This window comes from Oryctolagus cuniculus, chromosome 19, assembly GCF_964237555.1.
Source record: "Oryctolagus cuniculus chromosome 19, mOryCun1.1, whole genome shotgun sequence".
NCBI classification, from domain to species: domain Eukaryota; kingdom Metazoa; phylum Chordata; class Mammalia; order Lagomorpha; family Leporidae; genus Oryctolagus; species Oryctolagus cuniculus.
This window is the reverse complement of record NC_091450.1, coordinates 12,116,698-12,131,191: the sequence shown is the minus strand read 5'-3', so window position 1 is coordinate 12,131,191 and position 14,494 is coordinate 12,116,698. Positions and strand designations below refer to the sequence as shown.

General features: G+C 50.2%; 2 protein-coding genes across 14 annotated transcripts in view; one reads left to right on the top strand and one right to left on the bottom strand.

The window, feature by feature from the left end:
• Nucleotides 1–3,259, bottom strand: part of GTF3C1 (general transcription factor IIIC subunit 1) — a 70,597-nt gene extending 67,338 nt beyond the window's left edge. For 2 of the 3 annotated variants that reach the window (XM_008257917.4, XM_008257919.4), the window contains exon 1: nucleotides 2,957–3,258. In XM_008257917.4, the coding sequence (XP_008256139.2) occupies nucleotides 2,957–3,177 (221 nt within the window). In that variant the 5' untranslated portion in view covers nucleotides 3,178–3,258. Of the gene's footprint in view, nucleotides 1–2,956 lie in introns of all 3 variants that reach the window. The other variant, XM_008257918.4, reaches the window with a different exon arrangement.
• Nucleotides 3,260–3,332: 73 nt separating this feature from the next.
• The window catches only part of KATNIP (katanin interacting protein), a 186,647-nt gene continuing 175,485 nt past the window's right edge, over nucleotides 3,333–14,494 (top strand). For 2 of the 11 annotated variants that reach the window (XM_070065023.1, XM_070065022.1), the window contains exon 1: nucleotides 3,437–3,465. Coding sequence is in view for 4 of the 11 variants with exons in the window: in XM_051847551.2 (XP_051703511.2) it covers nucleotides 13,781–13,841 (61 nt within the window). In the remaining 7 variants the exon portion in view is untranslated. Of the gene's footprint in view, nucleotides 3,466–3,950; nucleotides 4,055–13,217; nucleotides 13,842–14,494 lie in introns of those variants that run through there. The other 9 variants (XM_051847554.2, XM_051847549.2, XM_051847546.2 and 6 more) reach the window with 9 other exon arrangements.

Below are 14,494 nucleotides of genomic sequence, written 5' to 3'. Positions count from 1 at the left end.
TTCCACACCTACGATGACAAGCTGGCCTCCGCCTCGTTGCTTATAACCAGACTGCAACGAGGCGCTCAGCTTCACTCTTTGGGTCTGACCCTCCCTTGGGTGGCTTCCCACCGTCCTTTTGATAAGGGAGAAACTCTGGAAGTGGGATTAAAGAATGGTTGATTAGCTTCTCCAGTGCAAGGCAGAGTGGATTCTGGACCTAGAATTTCTGCATTCAAATTCTGGGTTCTGTTCTTTCTTTCTTTCTTTAAGAGACAGAGTTACAGCTAGAGAGAGGGAGGGACAGAAAGAGAGGCCTTCTATCCTCTGGTTCACTCCTGAAATGGCCACAACAGCCGCAGCTGGGCCGATTTGTAGCCAGGCACCAGTTTTTCTGGGTCTCCCACGTGGGTGCAGGGGCTCAAACACTTGGGCCATCTTCTGCTGCTTTCCCAGGCCATAGCAGGATCGGAAGTGGAGCAGCCAGGACTCGAACCGGTGCCATGTGGGATGCTGGCATTGCAGGTGGATACTTAACCTACTACACCACATTGCCGGCCCTGTGCGTTCTGCTCTTGCTAGTTGATGACCTTGAACAAGTAACTTAGCCATTTTGTACCTTGACGTTCTCTTCAGGAAAACGGGGATAACATTACCCACCTCTTAAGGTTGTTGTAAAAATGAAACAACTTACTATATGTAAGAATCTTAGAACAGGAACTGGTATTGTGGTGCAGTGGGTTAAGGTGCTGCCTGTGACACTGGTAGATGCCAGCTCTCCTTCCAATCTAGCTCCCCACTAATGCACCTGGAAAAACAATGGAAAATGACCAAGTGCTTAGGCCCCTGCACCCACCAGATGAAGCTCCTGGCTTTGGCCTGGCCCAGTCCTGGCCGTTGTAGCCACTTGGAGTGTGAACCAGCAAATGGAACACCTCTCTGTCTCTCTATGTAATTCTGCCTTTCAAATAAATAAATACATCTTAAAAAAAATAAAAAGAATCTTAGGGAGTGAGCCCTGTGGCACAGCGGGTTAAGCCTGGGTCTGCAATACCAGCATCACATATGGACACCAACTGGAGTCTTGTCTGCCCTACTTTCCATCCAGCTCCCTGCTAATGCACCTGGGAAAGCAACAGAGGAGGGCCCAAGCCCTTAGGCTCCTGCACCCACATGGAAGACCTGGAAGAAGCTCCTGGCTCCTGGCTTTGGCCTGGCCCAGTCCTGGTCATTGTGGCCATTTGGGGGGAGTGAACCAGTGGATGGAAGACCTCTCTCTGTCTCTCCTTATCTCGCCAGAACTCTGCCTTTCGAATAAATAAATAAATTTTTTTTAAGAAAAGTAATATTTAATTAAGTCAGAAACCTCCTGCCAGAGTGGCCTGGAGGGGAGCCCCAAGAGAGGCAAAATTCCAATAAATAAATCTTTAAAAAAAAAAATAAGAATTGGGGCTAGCGGTGTGGCATAGCGGGTAAAGCCACCGCATGAAATGCCATTGCGGCCAATTGGGGAGTGAACCAGCAGATGGAAGACCTCTCTTTCTCTCTCTGCCTCTCCTCCTCTCTCTGTGTAACTCTGACTTTCAAATAAATAAATAAATCTTTAAAAAAAATCAAGCTTCTAAGGGCTGATGTTATGGCGCAGGGGTTAAGCCTCTTGCCTTCAGCACCAGCATCCCATATGGGCACCAGTTTGAGTCCCGGCTGCTCCACTTCCAATCCAGCTCTCTGGGAAAGCAGTAGGAGATGGCCCAAGTCCTTGGGCCCCTGCACCCATGTAGGAGACCTGGAAAAAAAAATGCTCCTGGCTTTGGATTGGCACAGCTCCGGCCATTGCCACCAACTGGGGAGTGAACCAGCGGATGGAAGACCTCTCTCTCTCTCTCTGTATAACTCTTTCAAATAAATAAATCTTAAAAAAAAAAAAATCTTAGAACGGTACCAACTCCTAACACACATCTGTGTGTCAACCCTTATTCCTCGTTCTGTCCTTCTACCCTACACTCCAGCCAAACTTCGTTCTCTTCCTTCGGCCTTTCACATTCCTGCTCTCTGTCCACTGTTCTCTTTGCCAACTGGCTGCCTAAATCCAACTTCCAAGCCTTGCCTTGGGCATCACCTCTGGGGACCGCCCCACCCTCACAATATGGCAGAAGAGCAGACTCTGGGGGCTGGCACTTGGTTCAGGGATAAAGACACCAGGCCTGCATTCCATATGGAAGTCCCCAGGGCTCCTGCCTGCCTCAGCTTCCAATCCAGCTTCCTGCCAATGCACACCCCCGGGAGGCAGCCGCTGATGGCTCAAGTACTTGGGACCCTGCCACCCACATGGGAGACCCAGATGGTGTTCCACGCTCTTGGCTTTGGCCTAGCCCAGCAGGCCCAGCTGTTGTGGGCATTTGGGGAGTGAGCAAGCAGACGGCAGACCGCTGTTTCTGTCTCTCTGTCTTTGAAATCAATGAAAAGAAAGAAAAAAGACTCCGGAGACATACAGAATTCAAACTCAATGCTCTGTGCTTGACCTCTGTGCACGCCTCAGTTTACGCCCCTGTAAAGTGGGACAGACGACAGCACCTACTTCAGGGGGTCACGGTGTGGATCGACCTCCCCAAGCTCCTAAAACGGAACTGCAGAGTCGTACCGGGTCAGTGCTCGGGTTATCAGCGCGATTCCTAAACTGGCTGCCGTGCGCACTTGCCCTGGTCCAACCCTCACCGATCCATAGGAACTGCCTTCCTGCTCCCGTCCTATGTCCAATTTCATGGAAATACTCTCTGAATGCAGCCCGCCCGGATATAACGGGGTAACCATCAGATGATCCCCAGCTCCTGGGCCCCACCTGGTCCCCACACCAGGTGTTCCCCACCAGACTCCAGGTCTGGGTTTCTCCCGCCCGGGGTTCGCTCCATTCCCCGCCCTCTCCCCAATCCCATCAGGACCCGGGCCCTGCGCCCGCCCGCAGGCCCAGGCCGCTGACCGATCCTGGAGCTGGAGGTCCGGTCGCTCCCGAGGCTCCTCATAGAAGCTGATTCCTGGGTGCGTGGCAAGGGCCCGCCACAGAAACTCCTGCGTGTAGGGCTCCAACGGCAGAGGAAAAGGCGGCACGCGCGTTTCCAGGCGGCTCCACAGCGCGGGCAGACACAGGCCATCGAGCCCCTCCAGGGCCACCTCGTCCAACAACGACTCCAAGGCGTCCATTGCCCCTTCACTTAGCAGCCCCCGCGGCGCCTGCGCACCGCGCCGCCAGGCGGCCTTTCCCAGCGCGCCTGCGCACAAGGATCGGCGTCCGCCGGAGGCGGGTCGCACCCGGGGATCTGAGGAGGCGTTCTAGCGCGCCTCCGTGACGTCACTCGCTTTGGAGGCGGGCTCAGCAGCGGCGCTCCACCGCCATTGGTCGGGTGCCCTGCAGTAACCAGGGGAACTGCAAACAGTGTAGGGGCCGCTTCCGGTTCGAGCACCCGGAACCGCCGCCTCTAGGGATGGACGGTGAGTGTCTAAGGGCCCCTCCGGGAGGGCGGGCAGTTACTCTTAAAACATTCCTGAGCCTTCTTCAGACAAGGGCCTAGGCCGTAGACTCCTGGACCGCCAATTCCTGACTCAAGATGGTCTCCGATCTGAGGGAAAGGGAGAGTTAGTGGTCCGGGTTGGGGAGAAGCGGCTGGGGGAGTGGTCAGCGGTACCGAACCTGTGGTCGTGTGGGAACCCAGGACTGGCCAGGGTCTCCGGAAAAGGAGAAGTAGAGGGCCGAGGAGGATCTTGCGTGTCCCGGGAGGTTGGAACTGTGGGATCTGGGAGTTGGGATAGAGATAAGCGTGATTGTGGGTAGGGAGAGCAGTCATCGTCGCTCCTGGGAAGGGACTTAGCACGGGAGTGTGCGGTCTAGTGTTAGCAACAGCCCACGAGTGCCTCTCTAAGCTTCCTAGCAGCCGTGTGAGGTCAGGGTTATCCCATTTTACAGCGAGGAAAACGGAGGCTCCCGGAAGTTCAGTAACTCCCTAAAGTCGGACAGCCAGCAAGCGGCAGAGTGAGCGGGGAACCCGGACACTGACTCTGGAGCTGGATCACGGAGTTTGAGGTGTGGCAGGGTTTTCAGGGGGCTCTTGAGTCCAGAGGCTAACAAACGCGAGTGTCTGCAAGGACGAGGCTCCTGGGCTGGTTTGGGGCTGTGAATCGGAAGCTGGTCAGGCAGCTGCCAAGCCAGTTGTAGGGTGTTTCTCAAAATACCCAGTTGGCCCACCCGTCTGAAGGCCAGAGGCGGCCTGTGGGCCACCATTCAGGGATCCTTGATTGGATTCATGGCCTTGACCATGGGAAGGAACCTGAATGTAAAGTACAGTGTTATCTGACTTCGCAGATAGATGGGCCCGACTCATGCCTTAGAGTGAGCGCTAGATCCTTTTTATGCCACTGCTCCTGGTTCTCTGGAATTTGTTCCTGAAGAAATTGTCTGCCTTTGATACACACTGAACACAGCCTGGAAGAGTGCTTTTAGTCGAACGTTCTGGCTTGAGCTGTCAAGATACCTTTGCCCTTTGCCCTTCAGAGGTGCTCTAGAATGTCTCTCACTAGTTTGCTCCTTGGAAGGGTCAACTCACTGTTGCTACCAAACAATACTTCTCAATCCTCCTGGCCTCAGAACACCTTTATGCTCCTGCCTCCAAAGGGCTTTGCTTATGTGTTTTACATCTGTGACATTTGCCATGTCAGAAATTGAAACAGAATCGCAACACGTTCATTTATGGCTTCACTTAAACAGGACAAAAATAAGCCTGTTACATCCAAATATAGATACTATCTTTAATGGACAAGTAGTTGCATTTCCGCTAAAAATTTAGTAAGAAGAATGACTTTTGTTTTCATTTTTAAGATTTATTTATTTGAGAGGCAGAGTTACAGACAGAGGGATAGAGAGAGATGGAGAGAGAGAAAGAGGGAGAGAGAGAGAGAGAGAGAGAGAGAGAGAGAGGACTTTTCCACCCACTGGTTCTTTCCCCCAAATGGTTACAGCATCTGGAGCTGAGCCTATCCAAAGATTCTTCTGGGTCTCCCACTTGGGTGCAAGAGCCCAAGCACTTGGGCGATTTTCCGTTGATTTCCCAGGCCATTACCAAGGAGATGAGTCGCAAGTGGACGAGCTGGAACTCAAACCAGAGCCCATAGGGGATGCTGGCACCGCAGGCAAAGGCTTAACCTACTGCACCACAGTGCCACCCCTGACATTGTTTTGTATTTTCTCAAATCTCTGTGGTGTCTGGTTTAATAGTAAGGAGCTAGACTTGTGTCGGCTTCAGTGTCCCAACTGTTTTGTCATGCTATTTGGGCTGATACATATGAAGACATACATACGAAGAAATACACATTCATACGAAAAGTACACAAGCACTTGAACACACACATCATAGATACATCATTGGACCAGGGAGGGGTATTTTTAATTGCCTTTTTAGGTAACTGTAGACATTCTTTGATACTATAACAGAACTTAGCAAGTGGCAGTTTGTTAAAGCTTAGTCACAATAGGATATCTAGACCCTTATCATTAAGCTTTTGTATTCTGTTCCATTAAAATTTACTGTTCTACCTTTCCCTTTGAATATTTTACTCATAGGATTTTTTAAAAAGACTTTATTTATTTATTTGAGAGGTAGAGTTATAGACAGTGAGAAAGGTCTTCCATCTGCTGGTTCACTCCCCAATTGGCCACAATGGCCAGAGCTGAGCTGATCCAAAGCCAGGAGCTTCTTCCAGGTCTCCCATGTGGGTGCAGAGACCCAAGGACTTGGGCCATTTTCTACTGCTTTCCTAGGCCACAGCAGAGAGCTGGATCAGAAGCGGAGCAGCCGGAACTAGAACCAGCACCCACATGGGATGCTGGCACTGCACTCAGAGGATTAACCTACTGTGCCACAGCGCCGACTCCCACTCATAGGATTTTATAACATAAACTATTGGTCACTGGGAAAATGTTGGTTCACTGAAGCATGCAAATCTTCCACATGTTAACTTTTGAAATGTCATTGCACGGAATCAAAAAGTCACACTTGTTAATATCATCACCTATCTCACTTTTTAAAATTTATTTATTTTTTATTTTATTTTATTTTTTTGACAGGCAGAGTGGACAGTGAGAGAGAGATAGAGAGAAAGGTCTTCCTTTGCCGTTGGTTCACCCTCCAATGGCCGTCGCGGCTGGCGCGCTGCGGCCGGCACACCACACTGATCCGATGGCAGGAGCCAGGTGCTTCTCCTGGTCTCCCATGGGGTGCAGGGCCTAAGGACTTGGGCCATCCTCCACTGCACTCCCGGGCCACAGCAGAGAGCTGGCCTGGAAAAGGGGCAACCAGGACAGAATCCGGTGCCCTGACCGGGACTAGAACCCCGTGTGCTGGCGCCGCAAGGCGGAGGATTAGCCTAGTGAGCCGCGGCGCCGGCCACCTTTCTCACTTTTTAAAAGAGTTTTTTAAGTATAGGGAAGCCGTTGAACTCCTGTGATGGAAACAAGTTTTCCACTTGAACAGTTTTGATTATTGACATAGATATTGTTGTTACCTTGAAGGGACAGACTCATTTGGTTCATATTTGAGAAAATGTCTGCCCCATGCCCAGCTGTGAGTGACTGTAATTTGTGTTAGTTGTTCATTCAAGGAAGAATGGCATTCCATACTGAAGGTGGTTAGTTCAGCTGGCAACTCAACCACAAGTCGGTTTTCTGGGATCAGCCATTATTCTTGGCTTGTAACAGAAATGCTTTATGTGTACTTCCCATGTCTTTATGCAGAATCTCATGGGCCATGGCTCAATAGAATCGTTGCTGTTTCCTGAGGACATTCTGAAATGAAAGTGATTTTTTTGTTTTTATTACGAGGTTGGGACAGTAAACAATATAATGGCTACAGGTATAGTTTGGCTGTGCTGCCTTGATTCAAGCTACAAGCAGTTCTAACCCAGGTTGGCTTGGCTTTGCTTAGGGAAGAAGGATTAGAATTATGATGAGAGTAGTTTTCTCTTTGCATTCCTCTCCTCCTCCTAGGATCTGTGGAGCATGCTTTGAGAAACGTTGCTATACCAGGGAAGACCCAAGAAATTTGGTCTGTCCCTGACAAGGTAGAACTTGAAATTTAGATCTAAAGCAGGCTGCTTTAGTTGGTAATTTTGTGTGGCCCATGACTGATGTTATAAATGTCCAAATGGCCCTTGGTGGCAAGGGGTTCCTCAGCCCTGGAATAAACCATTTTCAAGAAGCCTGTCTTGTCCCTTTGTCGTCTCTGTACTCCCAGAATATGCCTTTGGCCTCATGGATGTATCTGTTGATTTTCAGATTACTTACCAAGGGGAATAATTTATTCTAAGAAAGTATTTACCCTGAGATTAGCTATGACCTTCAAAGAAGCCCATTTTCTGTCCCAGTCTTTTTTAATTTTTGTAAAAAAAAATGATTTTTAAAAGATTTTATTTATTTATTTGAGAGGCAGTTAGAAAGGGACAGATAGAGAGTTTTTTTTTTTTTTTTTTAGAAAGATTTATTTATTTATTTGGAAGTCAGAGTTACACAAAGAGAGAAGGAGAGGCAGAGAGAGAGAGAGGTCTTCCATTGCTGGTTTACTCCCCAGTTGGCTACAATGACTGGAGCTGTGCCAAACCAAACCCAGGAGCTAGGAGCTTCTTCCAGGTCTCCCAAGAAGGTGTAGGGGCCCGAGGACTTGAGCCATCTTCCACTGCTTTCCCAGGCCATAGCAGAGAGCTGTATGGGAAGTGGAGCAGTCGGGACCCATATGGGATGCCAGCCCTGCAGGCTGTGGCTTTACACACTATGCCACAGCGCCGGCCCCTCCCAGTCTGTAAAATTGTGATTTATGCATAGTTGTATAGGCATGTATCTGTTGGGTAAAGTGAAGCTAACCCTGGCCCTCTTAGAAAGATGTTTACTTCCCAGACTGATGAAAGCCCCCCATGTCTAGCAGGTGTCCCCAATCCGGGTTATAGTTTGATTGATTCAGCATGCCCGGATCACTACAGCTTTCTAGGACATTCTCCCTGGCCCGTCGGATTTGACTGAGCAGCTCCCGCCTGTCTGTCTCGGTGACATGGTGTGTGATGCGCTGAGGTCTTAGGGGCCGTGCAGCCGTGGATTTGAATCCCAGACGTGTCCTTTGTCCTCTTGGAGCCTCAGTTTTGCTGTCAGTGAAATGGGATGATGAAGAAGACCCCGTTGTGTCATGTATTCAGTGAAGAGTGGATGAAAGAGTGTGCGGCCCCGTCTGGTGCATAAAAACACGGTTCTACATGGCAACGGGTACCGTGATTGTCTGCAGCTTCCTCCGCCGTGCTCAGAGGAGACGGAGGCACTTCTGAGGAAGGTCTCTAGCAATTAGTGACCTTTGTCATTAGCTCACTCTTTGCTTAAGTCAAAACCCCGTGTTTGACATTTTTTTTAATTTACATAAAGGTAATTGGCAGGACTTGAGTCTTCTTTCTGAAAATGCTCACCTTTGTGTTAAAGTCAGGTTTTCCCCTGTGCTTTTAAAGTATGAGATGGTTTAGGGGGAAAAAAAGAAGTACTCGGTCTTTGAGGAACATAATAATTAGACAGAAGTTCAGCACATCCGTGTAATTAGGGAGGATTTTAAAGCTGTGCATTTGCTTTTGCTGCCCCCAGAGCAAATACTCAACACTTGCCTGTTTGTACTGTTCATTTGCTTAGCAAACTTTCTCAGAGAATTAATAATACCAACATGAAATTTCACCCGCCTTGTCCAAATAATCCCGAACTATCAAAAAGGCGCTGGGTGATTGGTGAGATTTGGCTGCAAGTCTGCTATCTGTGTGTCTGGCCTGTTCTGTCGTGTGTGGTATTTACCTGGGCTCCTGGTGAATTGTTTGTTTCTCTTGCTACTCAGAATAAACCAGGCAAAAACCAGACAGAATAAACCCCAGCAAGTATTCAGTAGGCCAAATAAATGTGCGTTCCGCATGGTCTGTGTGTCTGTCGTGTTGTCTTCATTGCTCCTGTCTGTCCATCTAATGCCTGTCTTTTCCTTGCGAAGTTTTTCAGTGTGCGTTCTGCCCCGCCACTTTAGCTCGCTGCTCGCTGGAACCTGGCACACTCTGTTTTGCTTGTTTTTCCCTGATGGCATTTGTTCTATGACTGAATAGTGTTTCAGTGCCTTCTGCGCACTGGAATCCAGAGATGCAAAAATGAGTTAGCCGGAGTCCAGGGGAAGGGGAGATAGCAGCTCACTGTACTGTTCTGGGAACTTTTCTGTAGAGTGGATTTGTTTAAAGATACAAGTCTTTAAAAGTTTAGCCTTGGGGCCAGGTGCTGTGGCATAATGGGTAAAGCCACTGCCTGCAGTGCTGGCATCCCATATGGGCACTGGTTCAAGTCCCAGCCACTCCCCTTCCAGTCCAGCTCCCTGCTAATGCACCTGGGAAAGCAGTAGAAGATGGCACAAGTGCCTGGGCCCCAGTACCCGCATGGGTGACCTGAAAGAAGCTCCTGGCTCCTGGCTTTTGACAGGTCCAGCTCTGGCTGTTGCAACCATTTGGGGAGTGAACCAGCGGATGGAAGATTTCTCTCTGTTTCTCCGTCTCTCTGTAACTCTGACTTTCAAATGAATAAAGAAATCTTAAAAAAAAAAAACTTTAACCTAAAAAATAGAGATGTAGCCAACTTGAACATGAACCCTTTATGTCAGAGATTGCAAAATAGTCATCCATGGAAGTGTTTTTTTGGCCCATGATGATTTTTTAAATTTTGATTTAATTTTTTAAATTAGTTGTCAACATTGAAACAGTGGCAGATTTCTCATAAGAATCTGATTATGAGGTTTTGTTGAAAATATCAGTAAAATCTGGGGCCAGCGCTGTGGCACAGTGGGTTAAAGCCCTAGCCTGCAGCGCTGGCATCCCATAAGGGTGCTTGTTTGAGTCCCAGCTGCTCCACTTCCCATCCTGCCCTCTGCTATGGCCTGGGAAAGCAGTAGAAGATGGCCTAAGTTCTTGGGCCCCTGCATTCACATGGGAGACCCAGAAGAAGCTCCTGGCTCCTGGCTTCGGATCAGCTCAGCTCTGGCCATTGCAGTCATTTGGGGAGTGGGCTTGTAGATGGAAGACTTCTCTCTCTGGCTGTACCTCTCTCTGTAATTCTGTCTTTCAAATAAATAAATAAATCTTTAAAAAGAAAATATCAGTAAAGTCTATTAACAGAGAGTCAGAATTCTGCCCGGTAGCCACTCCCTCACCACCAGAGCTGAGCAGAGAGCAGAGACTGCCCCCTTTAGAAGGCAGGCACCCTCTCCCAGCCCACGCAATGCCTCGATGGCCAGCTCCCTAGTCGCGACTCTGCCCTGCCTGGGCCTGCCGGCATTTGAAGTTACAAGCCTACTGTAGTGGCAACTTGCAGAACCTTGGAAGTCCCGCTGGGCCTCATTGTGTGCCACACTGTGCAAGGCCTGGTTTTTCTGGTCTGAAAGACAGACTATCACCACTGCCTGTAAGAACTTCAGAATCGGGTGGAAAAAGCCAGGCATAGATAACTACAACCCAGCGTGGCAGTTCCTAGGAGATAACGTTTGTCAAGTCGCTTTATTTGTAAATAAAGTTGGATTGGGACACAGCTATATCCACTGGCATCCCGCGTCTATGGCTGTTTTCACGGCATGCTGGCCAAGGTGGCTGTGGTGACAGAGACCGTCCAGCCCACGGGGCCAGAATGTTCGCTGGCTGGCCCTTTGCAGGATAAATCTGCTGACTGCTGTCGTAGAGAATGTGAGTTTCATTCTTGAAACAGCTCAGTATGGTACCGTGATTGTGCCCGTTTCACACCACACGGCTAGCTAGTGGATGCAGAGCCAGGGCTCCACCCAGATAAGTGTACACTCTGGAGTATGTCATCAAAGGCCAGCTTCTCACTCCCTGGAGGGTGTGCTCATGGGCATGGCTTGCCCCAGGGGCTGCTGAATGAACTCCTTGACTTGCCTTCTTGGCTCCTGCAGGGTCTGGCCCTGGGACCACTCCTCTGTTTCCAAGTAGGAGAGGCCTTACCAGGAGCAGTAGAGTTGGTTAGGAGGAGGAGCTTGGGGCTGTTTAGAGAGCACTTTATCAAAGAGTGAGAAAGTGCGGCTGCTGATGCCCCATGGGGTTTTGAACAGCCTGACCCTTGCAGTCTGAACACTTGCCCTGTGGACATAGCACCTTTCCCTGGAGACTGCTCTGGGGAAGCAGTTCCTCTTCAGCCTCCTCTTTAGATACCTGCTTCAAGCCCAGAGGCTTTATACCAGACTGCCCTGGGCCCAAAGGTGTATCTTCCCAGATTCAGAAATAGTGATTATAAAAATCTGAACTCTTGTGTCTCCTGATAAACAAGTGCTTTGGCGAGTGGGCATTTAGTGTAGCAGTCAGGATGTTCATGTCCCGTATCAGAGTACCTGAGTTTGATTCCTGGCTCCAGCTACCAATTCCAGCTTCCAGCTAATGCAGACCCTGGGAGGCAGCAGGTGATGGCTCAAGTAATTGGGTCCCTCCCACCCCCATGGGAGAACTGGATTGTGTTCCTGGCATCTGGGGAGTGAACCGGTAGGTGAGAGCTCTCTGTCCCTCTGCCTTTCAGAAAAGCAAACAAGAAAGCGGAATGCTGGCCCTGAATATGTCAGTAGCCATACTTCCTCATTCTTTGATAAAGTGCTCTTTAAACAGCTCCAGGCTCCTCCTCCTAAGCAGCTGGCCCTGCTGTGCCAGCATTGTCACCCAGACCAGATCCCCCAGGGCTCACTCCTTTGACCTGGGAAACAGGCTGATGGTTTGACTCCTTGTGGCTAGTGGTGCCAGTCAGCAGGTGCTCACTTCCTGCATAAGCATACTGGCTTCCCCATAGGCCCCTGAGATTTCAGCCCTGCCTGAGTCTCCTCCGGAAGCCACTTCTTGAGCACACCAGATCCTTTCCCACCTCCACACCTTGCCCAGGCTGTGTTATCTGCAAGCTGGGTCCTTCCTTGAAGTCACTCCCCTCCCCCGCCCCCCCCCCCCCCCCCAGATTGCAGTGACCTGCGTCCCCTCCCCGACAGCAGGATCCCCTAGCTCCTCGAGCCTTTGTTGTTATGTCAAGAATTGGACTCCATGCCCTGTTCCCTCTTTGAGGGTCCGGGCCCACTCTTGTTCTTTTGTATGCCCGACATCTGGCACACAGCCTGGCACGTGTTCACTGGGTCGACATGGTAGCCAGGAAAGGGCTGTACCAGCTGGTCCCCTAGCACCTGGCTGGCCAGGCTCATGACAGCACACAGAAAAAAGGCCCACGATGGCCGGTGCTGCGGCTCAATAGGCTAATCCTCTGCCTGTGGTGCTGGCACCCTGGGTTCTAGTCCTGGTCGGGGCACCAGATTCTGTCCCGGTTGCTCCTCTTCCAGTCCAGCTCTCTGCTGTGGCCGGGAGTGCAGTGGAGCATGGCCCAAGTGCTTGGGCCCTGCACCCGCATGGGAGACCAGGAGAAGCACCTGACTCCGCAGCAGCCATTGCGGGGGCGGGGGGGGGGGGGAGACAAACGGAAAAGGAAGACTGTTCTCTCTGTCTTTCTCTCTCACTGTCTACTCTGTCTGTCAAAATAAAAATTAAAAAAAAAAGGCCCACGCTTCTGGAGACCTTTGCTGCTCCCTTTGTCTCCAGTGGACAACCGGGGTCCCCTAGATACTGTCCTTTGAACACTTGGAACCTGCCCTAGTACCATAGTCTGGCCCAGCTGCCTTTACTGAACCCACAGCCTCTCCCCCTACTTTCCGGGAGGAATTCTTACCCTCCCCCTGTTTCCAATCCCCGTGAAGTTAACTTTCACTCCCAGCTCCTGCCTCATTTTGGAACCCGCTGTGACCTTGACCACCCTTAGCTGATGGATTCCCAGACTTAATCATCTCCTTCAGAGATGGGAAAGCTATGGGTGAATGCAATCTGGCAGGAAATTGCCCACCTGCAGAGACTACAGCGCTTTCCCAAACTCTCTGCACTTGCCATGCATTCTCTGTGTGTTCCCTCTTCTAACAGGCCCAGACTACCTAGATGTAGGAACGCACCCATGTCCCATATTAGCGTACCTTGGTTTGATCCCAGCTTCCTGCTAACGCATACTCTGGGAGACAGCAGGCGGTGGCTCAAGCACTTGGGTCCCTGCCACCCTCATGGGAGACCCAAATTGTGTTCCTGCCTCCTGGATTTTGGTCTTCACCCTGTAAAGGACTACTTGATAGTTATGGTCAGGCTCCCATTCTGGGGCCCCCAAGGTCTCTCAGAACCCTGAAGACCCCTGCAGGGATCACAATCACAATGTAGAGGCCTGCAGGGCCAGGTTGTATATGAATGTCAGCCATGGCAGGGTTTATGTCATTATGCTGCTTCTGTTGGTTTTCTTCCAACAGCTAATATACTTTGCATATCTAGGAATATTATTCAGTCTCATAAAGAAATCTGTTGTTTGCTCATTTCTTGAAGCACGTGGCCTCTTCCATTTTTTTCATGCATAATTAGAGAATGAAATGTGTCAATAGATACAAAGCCCTTAGGTTTGGGCCTGGCACAGTTAGTGTTAGCTGTGGTGATGGTGATGGTGATGGTAGTGATGTGATGGTGATGGTAGTGATAATAGTGATGGTGATGGTGACAGTGATGGTGGCGATGATGGTGATGGTGATGGTGGTAATAGTAGTGATAATGGTGATGGTGACAATGATAGTGATGGTGGTGATGGTAATGATGGTGACAGTGATGGTGATGATGGTGATGGTGACGGTGATGGTGGGACTCATTTGTGCCGAAGATGTGGACACATGGATCTTCACTTTCATCTTCTCTTTGGGGGGCACCTCTCAGACTTTCTGGTGAGTGGCACCCTGGACTTGACTTTGGTGGCAGGGAGACAACCAGAAGAGCTAGGGATGGGAATCAGAGAGCACCATGCCAGCTGGCGGGCTGCTACTCTCGGTTCCCTGTGACAGGCGCCAGGCAGGAAGGCAGGCCTTGCACTGCCAGATCTTTTGATTTCTCAAGAAAATCCAGATCTCCAGATTTTAAAATGTGAGATAGTCCAAGTTTTAAATGTTGGGTGAAAAAATAATTTTTTTTTTTGACATGGAGACCAGACAGATGTGTGTGGGCTGGATTCAGTCAGTAAGGGACTTTGGAGCGAGTCTGAACACTGTCATGTGGCAGATGCAGAGGCTCAGGCCCAGGGGAGTTGAGTAGCTGCCCATGGGCAGCCTGGGCTGTGGACACAAGGCCCTGATCAGTTTCAGTCGAGCGCCTTCCACGCTGTTCTCCCTCCTTCCCCCCTGCCAGGGGCCTGTGCTGTGCAAGGCTCTGCCCCTGGCTTCCCTGCGCATGGAAGTTTCATTTTTAGGCCTGAGGAAGGAAACTGAAAAACCAGGACAGCAGATGAGTTGACCCTTCTCTCCCTCTCTCCACGGGCTTGCTGCCCAGCCCTAGCCCTCCTGGTGCTGGAGAGGAAAGGGCGGAGCTTGTGGATGGTTTGCGT